General features: G+C 41.6%; 1 protein-coding gene across 3 annotated transcripts in view; it reads left to right on the top strand.

The window, feature by feature from the left end:
• The first annotated feature begins 2,663 nt into the window (after positions 1–2,663).
• The window catches only part of HERC2 (HECT and RLD domain containing E3 ubiquitin protein ligase 2), a 104,946-nt gene continuing 93,072 nt past the window's right edge, over positions 2,664–14,537 (top strand). For 2 of the 3 annotated variants that reach the window (XM_027642648.1, XM_027642665.1), the window contains exons 1-3: positions 2,664–2,781; positions 3,564–3,666; positions 13,235–13,349. In XM_027642648.1, the coding sequence (XP_027498449.1) occupies positions 3,595–3,666; positions 13,235–13,349 (187 nt within the window). In that variant the 5' untranslated portion in view covers positions 2,664–2,781; positions 3,564–3,594. The remainder of the gene's footprint in view (positions 2,782–3,563; positions 3,667–13,234; positions 13,350–14,537) is intronic. The other variant, XM_027642656.1, reaches the window with a different exon arrangement.

The raw sequence follows: 14,537 nt of genomic DNA, 5'->3' as shown, positions 1-14,537 counted from the left end.
GTAACAGGCTAACCAGTTGGGTCATGGTTGCATTTGTTACTTTGAAAATGAACGCTGGAGAATCAAATCCACTGATTTATTACAATGCTTCTTACATAATAACAACTAAGTGTTGTGTACCTTTGCCTAAATGCCAGCAAATGGTCTCAGTTCTGTTAGCATTTCATTGACATTCAGTCTGTGGCTTCATGTTGGCCAAACCCAGTAATGGTCCCATCTGCCAAGTCTTGCTCCTACATTCCTAATTCCTTAGCAGCAAGAGAACAGGAGTCTAAGTATTGTGAGAAGCTTGACTTTTGTTTAATTTGAATTTCAAGCTACTGATATACATCCCCAACAAAGTTATGCTGAAGGATGATTATTTGCCTCAGAGCAGTTTCTCCCTCAGGTAATCAGTCAGCATTTGCCTCCAAATTCCTGTCACTGCCTGCTATTAGCAAGTCCCTGCTTTATTTCCCAGAATCCTTCTTCCTTCACAAGTAGTGGCATCACTTTACTGTTTCCAGCCTCTACTCTTTCCCTGATAACAGAAGATGCAAAGAAGGCAGAGTTACAGAATGCCTTCTTTGCATTGGTTTTCACTGACAAAATCAGCCCTCAAGAATCTCTGGCCCCAGAGATCAGGAATGTTGAAAGGATAAAGGACCAGGGCAAAGGAATGTTGGAAGGAAGACTTACCCTTGCTCAAGGAGGATTGAGTTAGAGAACACTTAGGCAATCTTGACATCCACAAATCCATGGGCCCTGAGGGGATGCATCCACAAGTGCTGAGGGAGCTGGCACATCAGCTCACAATTATCTTTGAAAGGTCATGGCAATCAGGAGAGGTGCCTGAGGACTGGAAGAAAGGAAATGTCACATTGGTCTTCAAAATGGACAAGAAAGAGGACCCATGGAACTACTGGCTAGTCAGCCTCACCTCAATCCCTGGAAAGGTGATAGAGCATCTTATTCTGGAGGTCATCTCTATCCACATGGATGACAGATGGGAGATCAGGAGTAGTCACTATGGATTCGCTAAAGGTAAATCATGCTTGACCAACCTGATTGCCTTCTATGATGAAACAACTACCTGGATGGATGAGGGGAGGGCAGTGGTTGTTGTCTACCTTGACTTCAGCAAGGCTTTCAGCACTGTCTCTTGCATCATCCTCATAGGCAAACTCAGGAATTGTGTCCTGTGTCCAGAATGAGTGGACATTGAAGTTGATTGAGAACTGGCAGATCCCAGAGGGCATCCCAGTGGCATAGTTGGAGGCCTGTCATTAGTGGTGTCTCCCAAGGTTCAATGTTGGGCTCAGTATTGTTTAATTTAGTCATCAGTGACTTGGATGAAGGGGCAGATGCCTCCTCTGCAAGTTTGCTGACAATCCAAAGCTGGGAGAAGGGGCCAATACCTCAGAGTACTGTACAGCCCTTTGGAAGGACCTCAACAGATTGGAGAGATAGGCAGAGAACTGTCTGAAATTCAACAAAGGCAAGTGCAGGGTCCTGCACCTGAGGAAAAATAACCCCAGGCACCTGTACAGGCTGGGGGCTGACCTGCTGGAAAGCAGATCCGTGGAGAAAGACCTGGGGGTCCTGCTGGACAACAAAGCTATTCGTGTGCCAGCAGTGTGTCCTTGGAGCCAAGGCCAATGCTATCTGGGGTACATCAGGAAGAGAATTGCCAGCAGGTCGAGTGAGGTGATCCTGCCCCTCTACTCAACCCTCTGAGGCTGGATTGAGAGTGCTGTGTTGTCCCTCAAGAAGAGACAACAGAGAGGGAACATCATCAACAGATATAAGCATCTGAAGGGAGGGTGCCAAGAGGATGGAGCCGGACTCTTCCTGGATGTGCCAAGCAATAGGACAAGAGGAAATGGGCAGAAACTGATGCACAGGAGTTCCACCTGAATATGAGGAAGAATTTCTTTACTGTGTGGGTGGTCAAGCACTGGAACAGATCACCCAGAGAGGCAGTGGATTCTCCCTCCCTGGAGATATCCAAGAACCATCTGGACACAGAATCACAGAATCACAGAGTCACAGAATTGTAAGGGTTGGAAGAGACCTCTAGTGATCATCTAGTCCAACCACCCTGCCAAGGCAGGGTCACCTAGAGAAGGTTACACAGGAACACGTCAAGATGGGTTTTGAATGTCTCCAGAGACAGAGAAAGAGAATCCTGTGTCATGTGCTCTAGGATGACCCTGCTTGAGCAAGGAGGTTGGACCAGATGCCCCACTGTGGTCCCTTCCAACCTTACCCATTCTGTGATTCTGTCATTTTGTTTGCCTCCGAGCTACTCCTTGTTAATGACCTTACTCCTCTGACCCACTTAAAAGCTTCCTTCTTTGAGAAATCAACAGTCAACAGTACACTTTGCAGATGGCCCCTCAATTACTTAAGCAACCCAAAACATCTTTTTTGTGTGTTTTTTTTTTGTTTGTTTGTTTGTTCGTTTGTTTAATCTCTTATAGCACTCCAGCTACGAGCAGGTCCCAGTCTCCGCTATTACCGGTGCGGCTCCGCCCGCCCCTGCCCCGTTCCCCTCCCCTCCCCGCTGCGGGACAGGATGTCCCGCCTCCCGCTGCTCTCCCGATTGGTAGCGCGCTCCGCGGGCGTACCAGGAGCCGAGCTTAGCCCGTCTCCAGTAGCGAAGGAGGGACCGGCGAGCGGCTCCGCCGGCGGAGGGGTGGGGGGCGGGCGGGCGAGGGAAGGAGGGGCGAGGATTACCCGGGGCCGAGCGGGCGGCGGTGTAGCGACGCGAGGAGCCGTCGCCATCGCCGCAGCTGCCCGGTGAGTGTGAGAGCCCCGACAGCTCGGTCGGGCTCGGCGGGGAGCAGGGAGGAGAGGGCGGCAGTGCCCCCGCCCCGCGGAGCGGTGGTGGGCGGGCGGGCGGCGCGGGCAGAGCGGCCTCCGCTCCGCATCCCAGGAGGGGAGGGAAGGGAGGAGCGGCCCCCGCGCCGTGTGCGGCGACCCCTGCCCGGGCGGGGCTTTCCCCGCTCCTCCCGCTCGAGTTCCCGGCGACCCCCGCCCCGCAGCCCCCTCCCCGGGCTGGCAGAGGTGGGTGAAAGCAGCGGCTGGCTCCGTCAGGGGCGGTGATAGCGGGACGTGAGCGCAGGGGGTGGTTTGGGATGGGATGCTCCCGGGAGAGGGGCAGCCCCCGGGCCTGGGCTGCCAGCGAGGAGGAGGGGGTGCGGGTGACCCTGATAATCGCTTTATGTTGGCCTGCGGCTTGCGTAATGTGCGATCAATTATTTATTTCATGCACCACTTACGGGGCTGAGGGGCAGCGTTAAGGCCTCTGGTGTGGCTCAGTGCAGCAGAAGGGAGGCTTTCTTCCCACGGGTGCGATAGGGAAGGCTTTTTTCTCGGTTCAGATAGTGTTCTTAATGCGTGTTCCTCTCCCCGTGCAAATTCAGGGGATGTAAGCGAGGGAGGTCCTTCTTCATGATACATTTTTAAAGATCAAGTGGAAGCCATCCTAGTCTGGACAAAAATAACCTTGTGGGGTTTACTTCATGTGCTAGAGTGTTTTTTTCTCCCCCCCTCTTTCTGTGGCAGGTTGGGCTGCTCAGCCAGCCTGGAGAGAAGGCTGAAGAAGGAAACATGTCTTCTGATTCTTTTTGTCTGTCTGCTCAAGCAAGATTTGACTCCAAATGGTTGAAGACAGACTTGCAGGTAAGAAGTTTGATGGTTGTATTGCATCGTGACCTTTCTGGTGCAGATCAAGGATGCTTTTAGTCTGAAAAGCTGACGAATAGAAGATTGCTCTTGAGTTAGTGTATGGGGTTTTCTGACTACGCAGATTTAAAACTGGTTTTGAAGAAACATTTTGAAGAACTTATTTTGAGCTGCAAATAGATCTTCATTGTCAGTTCAGTCCCTTCTGCTTTGAAGCAAGCTGGGCTACATATGTATGTTATCTTTGCACAGTGTCAAAACCCTTAGTTAAGTATGTGGCATTTCTGCTAGAACTATAAATTCTTCATTTAGGCTGTTGCTAAATGTCTTGCCTGCATAGTGGCTTTAATGCACGGGAGAACCGAAGCGAAAGGTGATGGAAATCTAATTTACGTTTTCAAGAATTCAAATTAACTTTAACTGTAGCTCTGTTTATATGATGGGTAGAGCCATCCTTTTGAATTTGCTCCTTTTTGAAGGGAGTTAATTTTTTGTCAAAGATATGTGACTGAAATGGAAGTGGTCTTTGAAATGTGCCAGTGTTTGGTGAAAGTTTTCTTTTGTCTTAGAAGATGATCTGTTCATTGTATCGTAGAACTTGCATAAGGGAGGAGAATACCATCATGTTTTCCAAAATTGGGTTTGACAAGTGGAAAATACAGAGAAATAGAATAGTTTGGGTCAGTTATATTTGTTTTAGATGAAATGAATAACTAGATTAAGTCCTTGTCTCCTCATCTTCCTTTCCCCAGATGTTGCATATAGATCCCTTACCTTGAATAACTGTGCAAGTTCCTGCTCAAAACTCTGAAATTCTTGTTGGGATGTGCCAGCCAGTGTTATTCCTTTGTTACAGTTAATAATAATGCTACTGAAAATTTCTTAAAAATTCTGTCTTTGTGACTTTATCCCAGATATGTGCTGACAGTCTGAATGGTTGAGTTGAGCTGTTCATGTGGTTAGACAAGGATTTTTCCCCATGCAGTTGTGATTGGAAAGCAGCCTTTCTCCACTATTTTGCATCAAACAAGCTAAAGTGGAATCAGAAGTGACAGATATAGCCTAAGAGGTTACATTATTTACTAGGTTTTGTATGTAAATGCTATAAAATGACAGAGCTTGCTCTTGATTTGGCTAGATTGGTTCTATTTTCATCTTCTGTTCTTACAAAAGTAAAAGTTTTAATCTAAAGTCAGATGTTTTGTCTAATGTGGTAGATAAGCACAGTAAAAGATGTTTTGGAGATAAGCTAATTAAGAAATATGGAAATATTTTTTTGTTTCCAAGAGGGTAGCTTCTAGATCACAAATATATTGCTTCAATGATTGTTGAATACAGGAAAATTTTAGTTGAAAAAGTGACAACCTTTGTTTGTAACAGCTGCTGACTATGTGTTGCCTGTTTTTCTTTTGTATTATATGGGGTGAAAAATGTGACTATTCATGTGATTTGTCAGATTTTTCCTCTTATTCATAGTATCTTTTTTCTGCATCCCTTTGTCATGTAAACTTTTTCAATTGTCATTCAAACTTCTAACAGTTATTTTTAGTTGTGTGTATAAATGCAATGAAATATTTGTTTTTAATGAGACTGTAGTTAATGTGTTGTAATAATGCATTTTAATAATAAAAGTCTTAATTTGTAACACAGTTCTATGAATAAATGCTCTTACTTATAAGAGTTCTTTATGAGTAATTACAAGTTAGACTCTAATTGTCAGGGTACTCCCTTTGTTTTCTTCTAATCAAGCTGTAATCAAAATAATGAGATTAATGAAATAACAGTAATTGTTTGTAATCTGCTGGACACAAACATCACTTTTCTGGAATCTGAAGACTACCCAGGCTGTCTGGGTATAATATAATTTTCTTACTAGATTAACTGTTTTTTGGTATTACACAGGTTCTTATCACAGAACTCTTATTTGGATGTATATATTTGATATTTTGAAAAATCTGCATGTGAGCCTTGAATTGCATCTTTTTAATGTATTAAATGGCAGATGTCTTCTGTCAAGTAAAGGGGTTTTGGGCTCTGGAGAATTTTTCTATTACATGATTGGCTATTTTAGCTACTGGTTGACTAGCATGACCTAGCTGCATGTGAATTTTTTTTAATAGGTATCAATCCTGTCTCTTAATCCTTTTGAGTTCAATGTGTACTGAATATGCAGATCTCCTACCATGCATGTTTTTGCCATCTCAACCATAGAAGGGCCTTATTGGTGTTCAAGAGACTGTCAGCAGGAGTTGAAAAGATGAACACAGTACTATGAGGGGTTTGAAGAAGACAGACTAAATGACTACAATTTATTGTTTAGAATGGGACCCTGAAACTCTTCAGTTTGCAGCTTTTTTAACTTTTCACTGTAAATCATTCCAATAATGAGTAGGTGAAAGTTCTTGGAGAAACATACAAAGTCTTTAAAACTAACCTTTGCTGTAGCAAAATTTGGGGTGTATAGCTAGAATTGGAAGTAAAATGTTTAATTTGGTGGCCTGGTAGTCTCCAAAGTCTGACTTACCCTTTTTCTTTGTCACTGCTGCTGGACAGTTTGCTCTTTAGACTTAACTGGCAGTTATTGTGGATTAAGCCAGTGAAATGTCTCTGAAAATCATTGTATTCCCTTTTGTTTCAGTTGAAGATGCTGTTGCATTAACAATGTAATACACTATATTCTAGTGCTGTGTGCATTAATAAGTCTGTAATATAGTGGTATTAATATAATAAGGAAAGAATGATACGTGGATTGTAGCATGGATTGTGTTTAATCACCTGTGTGCGTCACTGTTACAGCTGGCGTCTGGGCCAAATTTAAATGTTCTTACTCAGTTTTGGGATGTTACTGCTAAGAAACAAAGGCAGTGTGAGGTAGCATTGTTATTACTGTTCTTAAGAGAATGTTAAAGGTGCAAGCCCTTTTGTAGTAGCAGTGAACCTCTGGCCTGCAGGATTTACTGAAGTGGTGCGAAATGTTAATAGAAGTGTATCTTGACAATACGCTTTTTGCTTGTATTAATTTATCTGAAACTAAATAATACTGTTATAGGAAGCCAAAATGCTCTACAAAGACCCAGATGCATCCCGTGACTATTCTGTGTCGTTTTGTTAAGTCTGTGATTTTTGACCTGCGATTGTATGATTTACAGTTACTAGTATAATTTTGAAATGCTTAGAAACAATTGTTTTATTAGAAATTCTAAATTTCCTGGTGGAACAAAATAAGATACTCTGTGTTGTCTGAAAAAAACACAAACTGTTACAGCTGAAAAATTAAATCAGCTGAATATAAGATAACATCAGTAGTACAATATGTAATCCGGCCTTCGATGATGTATATCAATATATGCGTGCATAACATCACTCTTAATAAAATAATCCTATGAAGTCATAAAACAGGTGGATTTTACTACAGGTCACTTTATCGTGTGTTATGTTTAACGTCACTGGAAAAGTCATCATATAACTTCCAATTTCTAATTTATTTATTTAGATTTGAATTAATACATTTAAAAACACCTACCTAATTATGACTATTTCTAGTAGAAACCATCACATTTATAGCAAAATCTGTGTGAAATGGGAGATTTTGTTTTAATGACTGTTTCTAAGGAAGACATCCTTTTATTTTAAAGAGGGGAGGTTAAAATTGTTTATTTAAACCTAGATACTCAGTTTGTAGAATCAAACTGTGCTTAAAATAATTCTGATTAAATAGATGTACTGTACTAATTTAGAATCTTATTCAGAGACCTTTAATTAGTGATGGATGAATAACTGAAAACTAGAATTGCTGTGAGCTAAGGGGATGCATGTGTGTGTTCAAATGGTGTTTAATTAGACTGCTTATTCTGGATCCTGTGGAGAACTATTGTGCTTACTAGCAGGAGTTAGAGGGAAAAACTTTTATTTTCCTGTAGAGAAACTGTTCCTTTAGGCAACAGTGAAGGTGCAAGAGCTGTCTACAAGTGGAATATGATGCATTTTCATCAGTTTTCATTTAGTTCATTGTTGGCAGACTATTTCTATCATCATCTTTTGCCATGATGAAAGTGAGCTTTTTAAGATGAAAAATCCACCTTTAAGAGTTGTGTTGGTTTGAAATCTTCTTACTTTCCCTGCAAAATTACATTCCGCATTTTGATTTTTATGAAAATCCTACTCTTTGAACAAACGTGGGTAGAGCCTTTCCCAAATCTTCGTTCGTGAAGCCCAACCATGAAAAAACTCTTTGGACTGGAAGACCAGCAGACTTACTATGGGGACGTTTCTAGTTTAACCCTAAATCCATTGAAGAAATGTGGGGCTGCTGAACTTTTCTGTCTTTGCTGTCCGAGCTTTGGAGCAGTATGTTTAGATCTAATGATGGTTCACTGTGCTTTGCATAGGTGTGATAAGCAGCTGTGGTTTCAGGACATGCTTCATTCAGCAGGGAAGGAAGGAAGCTAGGACAAAATACTGACAAAGACAACAATGAAAAAGGAAGCATGAGTTGAATGGATTCAAAAAAGCAAATACGAAAGAGAGACTTGGGAAAGGACATGCTGTTCTGTGATTTTTCTTTGCTATTACTGGGCTGGTTTTAATTTTATTATATTCTAAAGAGAAATGTTTTTTAATGGACTCTTTAAAATACCATGTCGATGCCGGTGTCTTATTGTCTAGAGTTGATGGGAATGGACAGGAGTTTTACTGCTAGCCCTGTTGGAGAATGGCAGCAGCATATGCAGCCAAACTGGATACCCCTTGGACTTAATCAAATGTTGTAGTAGACAGAATAAATTACTGTTTAACTGCAGAGATGAGATTAACAAAAGATTAGAGTGGAGGCTGCCCAGTTTACAGTAGAAATTCACTTTAAAGTCTACTTAGGGCCTTACCTTTTTGGTTTGGGATAACTAGGGCTGAGCCTTAGGTCTGTGTGGGAAGTATGGATTTGGTGAGATACATGGCTTTCAAGTGCAGAGATCAAGATGTGCTCTGGGAATAAGAAAGTGCAAAAAATGGTGGAAGAGGCTTGGGGTTTGTGAAAGTGAGGTGCATAGGAGATGGAGATTGAGAGGAGGTCAACAGATGCCATGGGAAGGATGAGGGAGATTTTGAGCATGGGGAATGAGTAGGAGGATTAGGAACATGGGCTAAAGTTGCAAGGCAATGGATAGTAGTAGTGGAGCATGGAACTGCTCTTGTCCAGCATGTAGGTGGTAGGGCAAGCAGGAACTTAAGAGGGAGATTTACATAAAGTACATCTCTGGTACTGTTGCCAGTTACAAAAGTTCAGTGAAACTTACTTATTTTTAATTTGTTAGCTTACTGAATTTGTCAAGTTCATCCCTTTAAACATTCACAAATAAAGTTACTTAGGTATTAGAGGGAAAGATGTCCACATAAATCAAACAATCTTGTGAGAGAGTGTTAGACTTTACGAAACACAGATTGCTGCTCTTGTGCTTGCAACTCAAGTACATCAGAAACAGTGAAGACACCAGATGTGTTTTTTGTCTCTTCCACTTCACCGCGGATTACTTTGTGAACTTTAAATAAAGAATTTAGTGGAAGAAGTGCCAATTTTTTTTTTTTTTCAAAATAGAAGGCAGAGAGATACTTTCTAAATTTGTTCTGAACAAATTTCTAGTTCTCTCTGACTGCTTGGATGTGTTGATAGACTCCTTACTAATTACTGAATGCAAGAGGTATCGATGAGAGCAAAAAAAGAAAGTAATATATACTTGTTCTGGCTAAGATAGTCATAAAATACTGTAGAAAGAAAGAAAAGCAGGATTATGTAGTCAAAGCTGATATTCGAGTTTTCTACCATACATTTGACTTGCTGTTATCTTCAACTGCCAGTTTCACAGGATCACAAATGGTTGAGGTTGGAAGGGACTTCCGTAGGTCAACTGGCCTAACTCCCCTGCTCAAGCAGGGCCACCTAGAGCCCATTGCCCAGGACCAGGTCCTAATGTCTTTTGACTATCTCCAGGATATTAAAACAACATCCCTGGGCCCTCTGTGCCAGTGCTTGGTCACCCTCGCAGTGTGAAAGTGTTTCCCGGTGGTCAGAGGGAACCTCCTGTGTTTCAGCTTATGCCCACTCCCACTGGTCCTTGTCACTGGGTGCCACTGGGCAAAGCTTAGCTCCCTCTTGTTTACACCTTCCCTTCAGATATTTATATATATTGATGAGTCTTTTTCCCCATAAGACTTCTCAAGGCTAAACAGTCTCAGCTGTCTCTGCCTTTTCTCATGAGAAAGATGTTCCAGGCCCTTAATCATCTTTGTGGCCTTTTGTTGCATTCCCTTCTGTATGTCCATGTTTTCTCACACTAAAGAGCCCAGCACTGGATCCAGCACTCGAGGTGTGGCCTCACCAGTGCTGAGTAGAGAGGAAGGATCACCTCCCCAAATCTGCTGGTAATACTCTTCCTAATGCAGCCCATGACACCCATTAACCTTCTTTGTGGCCAGGGCACATTGGTGGCTCATGTTCAACTCAGTCCCCACCAGGACACTTGGGGTCTATTTTGCAAAGCCATTTTCCACCTGAGTTACCTCCAGCCTGTACTGGTGCCTGGAGCAGTTTCTCTCCAGGCGCGGGACTTCACACTTGTTGTTCAGCTTGATGAGGTTCTTCTCAGCCCATTTCTCCAGCTTGTTAAGGTCCCTCTGGATGCCAGCATGAGCCTCTGGCCTCCCCATTTCTGTAGGTTAAATGACGTATTTCTCTCAAGAGAGTGATAAATCTTATGATTATGTAATTTTGAGATCATGAAAATAAAATTGCTTAAATAATTTATCACTTTAGAACTCAGGCTTTTCTTTCATTTTTGACTATCATGTATAGCATATAGCGTCTATTTGCTGAATGTTGAGTAGATTATTAAGTTGTCCTCAGTTATGACAGATGAATTGGTTGTAAGAACTGTTTCTTAGTGATCCTTTCAGTTGGTTCCTTTGATTATTGCTGCAAAATAAGTCCAGTGTTCCTTCACTTTCAAGCATGTCTCCTTTTTCCCTTCCCCCAACACACATACTGCTGACAAAATGTTAACTACAACCTGAGTAAAGGCAAAATTGTTTATCTGAAGGCTGCTTATGGGGTAAGCTTCCACATGAGGTATTTGTAGAAGGAGGTGGAACTCTCTGTGACCTGTAGTCTTGGTGGTTCCTCTATCTTTATGCAACATACCAAGAAAATTACTTTGATAAGAATTTGAACACCAAACCCAAGGCAGAAGAAATTTTGTTTACTTTTCCAGTTTTTAGTTGTGTGAAAGAGTTGAGTGAACTTTGTGCTGTGTAAAAGGATTAGAAGTTAAAGTGGAGAAAACAGTTCTTGATTCTACTTTGCAGGAATGCTTTCAAAAGTAGTAAATTTTCTGAAATAAAACAGTGCTGCATTATAAAGAACCTTGAATTCAAAGCCTGTAGGCCTTTAGATTATAAACTGTGAGAATCGTTTCCATACTAAGGTGATCTGAATGTAAAAGAAAATGTGTGTAAAGACAATTTATTAGAGAAAGAACTTTAGTTTTTGAAAACTGTAGCTTATTATGCAACCCATCTGGAGGGTTACCTCACTTGCTGTTTTTCAAGCTTGTATTTTAGCATAGGTTAGCATTTAACAGGCAAAAGTTTTTTTTTTTTTTAATCTATCACATATGAGCCAAAATTAATGAAACAGTTGTGTTTTGCTATTTTCACAAGAAAAAAATTATGATAAATGAATTCCTTAGGTGCCCCTCTAAAACCACATCTGAAGAAGGAAAATCCATATATTGTTGAAATATTTATAGATTGAGAACAATGCAAGAAAATCAGTTAATGGGGAATGATTTTTTCATTGTTGAAATGAACTATAAGATTATTTCAATTTTTTTTTAAATTAAGCCAAATGTGAAGCTTTTAGCAAAACACAAATCTTTGCAAAAAGTCTTTGTGCTGTCAAGCCCTGAAGAATAGGGACTGTACCTTTCCGTAAAGCATGGTCACTGTAATTCTGGTGCTACACAGTTGATTAATCACACATAAGTTTAGACATTTAGACATTAATAATGTCTAGCTCACACTGCATCATTTTTTTTCCCTCTTATATCTCTGAGATCAGGGCATAGTAAGTGACAGATAATTACAATGTCAGCTTACATTTTACGCTGAAAGAAAAACTACTAAATCATCAATGTCTGAGTGAATTTCTGAAGTATGCAATATGAAGTCAAGAAACTACTATGGTCATTTAGTGTGTTAGAGTGGTGTGAAAGCATGCAACTTGACTTTAATTCTTCATGTTAACTGAGATAAACTGGATTAGCAAATGTCTTTCCTGCTGGTGATTGTGTCTCTTAAAACTTTTAATCTTTATAGTCGATAAAATGGATTTTATTTTGAGCTATTTCCTAAAGATAAGTGGAGTTCTGTGTGTAATGGTAAATATTTTACGGCAGTTGTGTAAGCAGCATCTGTGTATTACTTCTCAGTTTTGGATTTGAATAGTAGTTACATAACACAAAGATGGTTCTGAATAAGTATTCAGCAGTTGTTTTTTTTTTTTTTAATGTATTCACTCATGACTTCAGTATGCAAAAATATTCTGTTTTTCAATTTCATGTATTGCTCTCCTCCCTTACTGTTGCAAGTTATAGCCTCGAATTCCCTAGGGATGTTGATACCTGTTTTGCAGCATTTTATGAAGCAGAGAACAACATCTATGGAAGAGAAGTTATCCTGGTCATTAGAATTCTCCAAGGGAGATCCAAATTACTAAATCAGGAGACTTGTGTTACAGCCAGTGCTTTTGTGAGCGGTTCCAGCTACCAGAGTCCTGCCGTTTATTCTATTGCGAGTATTTGTCCTCTTGAACATAAAGTGTATTGGGAACTGACCTGGGCTGAGGCAGCTCTTTGCTCTTCTACCATGTGCAGCTGATTTTAGTCTTGATCAGTTCCATAATCTGGTTCTGCATCTGAGAGGAGGCGTTGTAGCAGTTGGAGGGAAGAAGGAGGGGCTGTGAGAGATGCCTTGCACAGGAGGACCAGTTTGAACTGGTTAAATTAATTTATTAATCAGTGCCTTGTTGTCATCATATGTTCTGGTTAAGATACCTAGCTTTTTAGTTGCTGGTTTGGTGAGGGGGCTGTTGACTTCATACTTCTCTGTTTTGTGACTTTATGCAGCTTGACTTTGAATAACTTTTCCTGAAGGGAAAAATGAGACCCTGTGCCTTTGCCCCCACCCTCTGTTGAATGTGTGGATAGTTCTGAGTGACCAAATCCACACTTTTGATGAGAATTTGTCACCAAAAGAAAGTTAATTTTGCTGTCTTTGAGCCTATCTGTTTCAGACACTTTTAATCTGAAAATAGCATAGCTAGAGAATCAAGAGATCCTGGAAATCATTTAAATCCCAATCGTACACACATACACAATAAATATTCTAGTGAGGTGATACATGTGTTTTCTTTCTTCTGGGACAAAATATAAAATCAGATGTGTTTTAAATGTTAGCTTGAGTTGCCTTGAGAGAAAATTGTTGTGTGTAACTATATATAATGTATTATTTTTAACAGCTTGCTTTTACACGAGATGGACTATGTGGCTTGTGGAACGAAATGGTAAAAGATGGGGAGATTGTATATCCTGGAACAGAATTAATACAAAGTGGTGAACTACCTCCAAGAAAAGGTATGCATTTTAATTTTTTTTTATTTATTAATTTTTTCTTGTGATGATGAATTGGACTTCAAACTCCATAATGTGACAGAACTTCGGTTTATCATCACCTGTCTATATGATTTGCAGGTGTTCATGTTTTGAATGAAATACAACTGAAAGTGATTTCTTAAAAATATACTTCAAATGAAGGCTTAAATCTGTTCCAGCCTTCTGAAATTTAACTTCATAATTAGGCATGTTATTATGAGAGAGGCTTGTGTAGTGGGTTGACCGTGGCCAGATATCAGGTACCCACTAAAGCTGCTCTCTCACTCTCCCTCTGCAATTGGACAGAGGGGAGATCAAAAAAACGGCTAAGAATTCATGAGTAGAGATAAGAGCTGGGAGAGGTCAGTGACTGATTACCTTCAGAGGTGAAACAAGACTCAAAGTAGGGATAGTACTTATATTTATTACTAACAGGATAAGAGCCAAAGAGTGAGAAATAAAACAGTCTTAAAAAACACCTTACCCCCATGCCTCCTTCTTTCCATGTTCTCCCTCCTACCCCCAGCGGTGCAGGGGGACAGGGAATGGGGGTTATAGTCAGTTGTTGTTTCTGCCACTGCTTAGAGAGAGGAGTCCTTCCCCTGCTCCCGTGGGGTCCCTCCTTGGAGGAGACAGTCCTTGATGACCTCTCCGGCGTGAGTCCATCCCTCGGGCAACAGTTCTTCCCAAACTGCTGTCCCATGGGTCACTTCTCCATGGGGTGCAGTCCTTCACAAATGAGCTGTACCAATGTGGGTCCCCCCCAGGAGCCACAAGTCCTACCTGGGAAAAACCTGCTCCAATGTGGGCTTCCCTCTCCACAGGCTGCAGGTCTCCAGCAGGACCCCACTCCATCTTAGGCCTCCTACGGGGTCACAGCCTCCTTCATGCATCCACCTTCTCCAGCATGGGCTCCTCCATGGGCTGCAGGTGGGTCTCTGCACCCCGATGATCCTCCATGGGCTGCAGGGGCACAGCTGCTCCACCATGGTCTGCACCACGGGCTGCAGGGGCCTCAGCTCCGGCACCTGGAGCACCTCCTGCCCCTCCTTCTGCACTGACCTTGGTGTCTATGTTGTTATTCCAATGTTCTCACTCTGCTCTTCCCTGGCTGGAATTTCTTCTGCGCAACAATCTTCTTTTCTTAAATATGTTATCACAGAGGTCTTA

This window comes from Corapipo altera, unplaced genomic scaffold, assembly GCF_003945725.1.
Source record: "Corapipo altera isolate COAL_440 unplaced genomic scaffold, ASM394572v1 0, whole genome shotgun sequence".
Classification (NCBI taxonomy): domain Eukaryota; kingdom Metazoa; phylum Chordata; class Aves; order Passeriformes; family Pipridae; genus Corapipo; species Corapipo altera.
The sequence above is the reverse complement of the archived record's forward strand: the minus strand, read 5'-3'. Positions and strand labels throughout refer to the sequence as shown.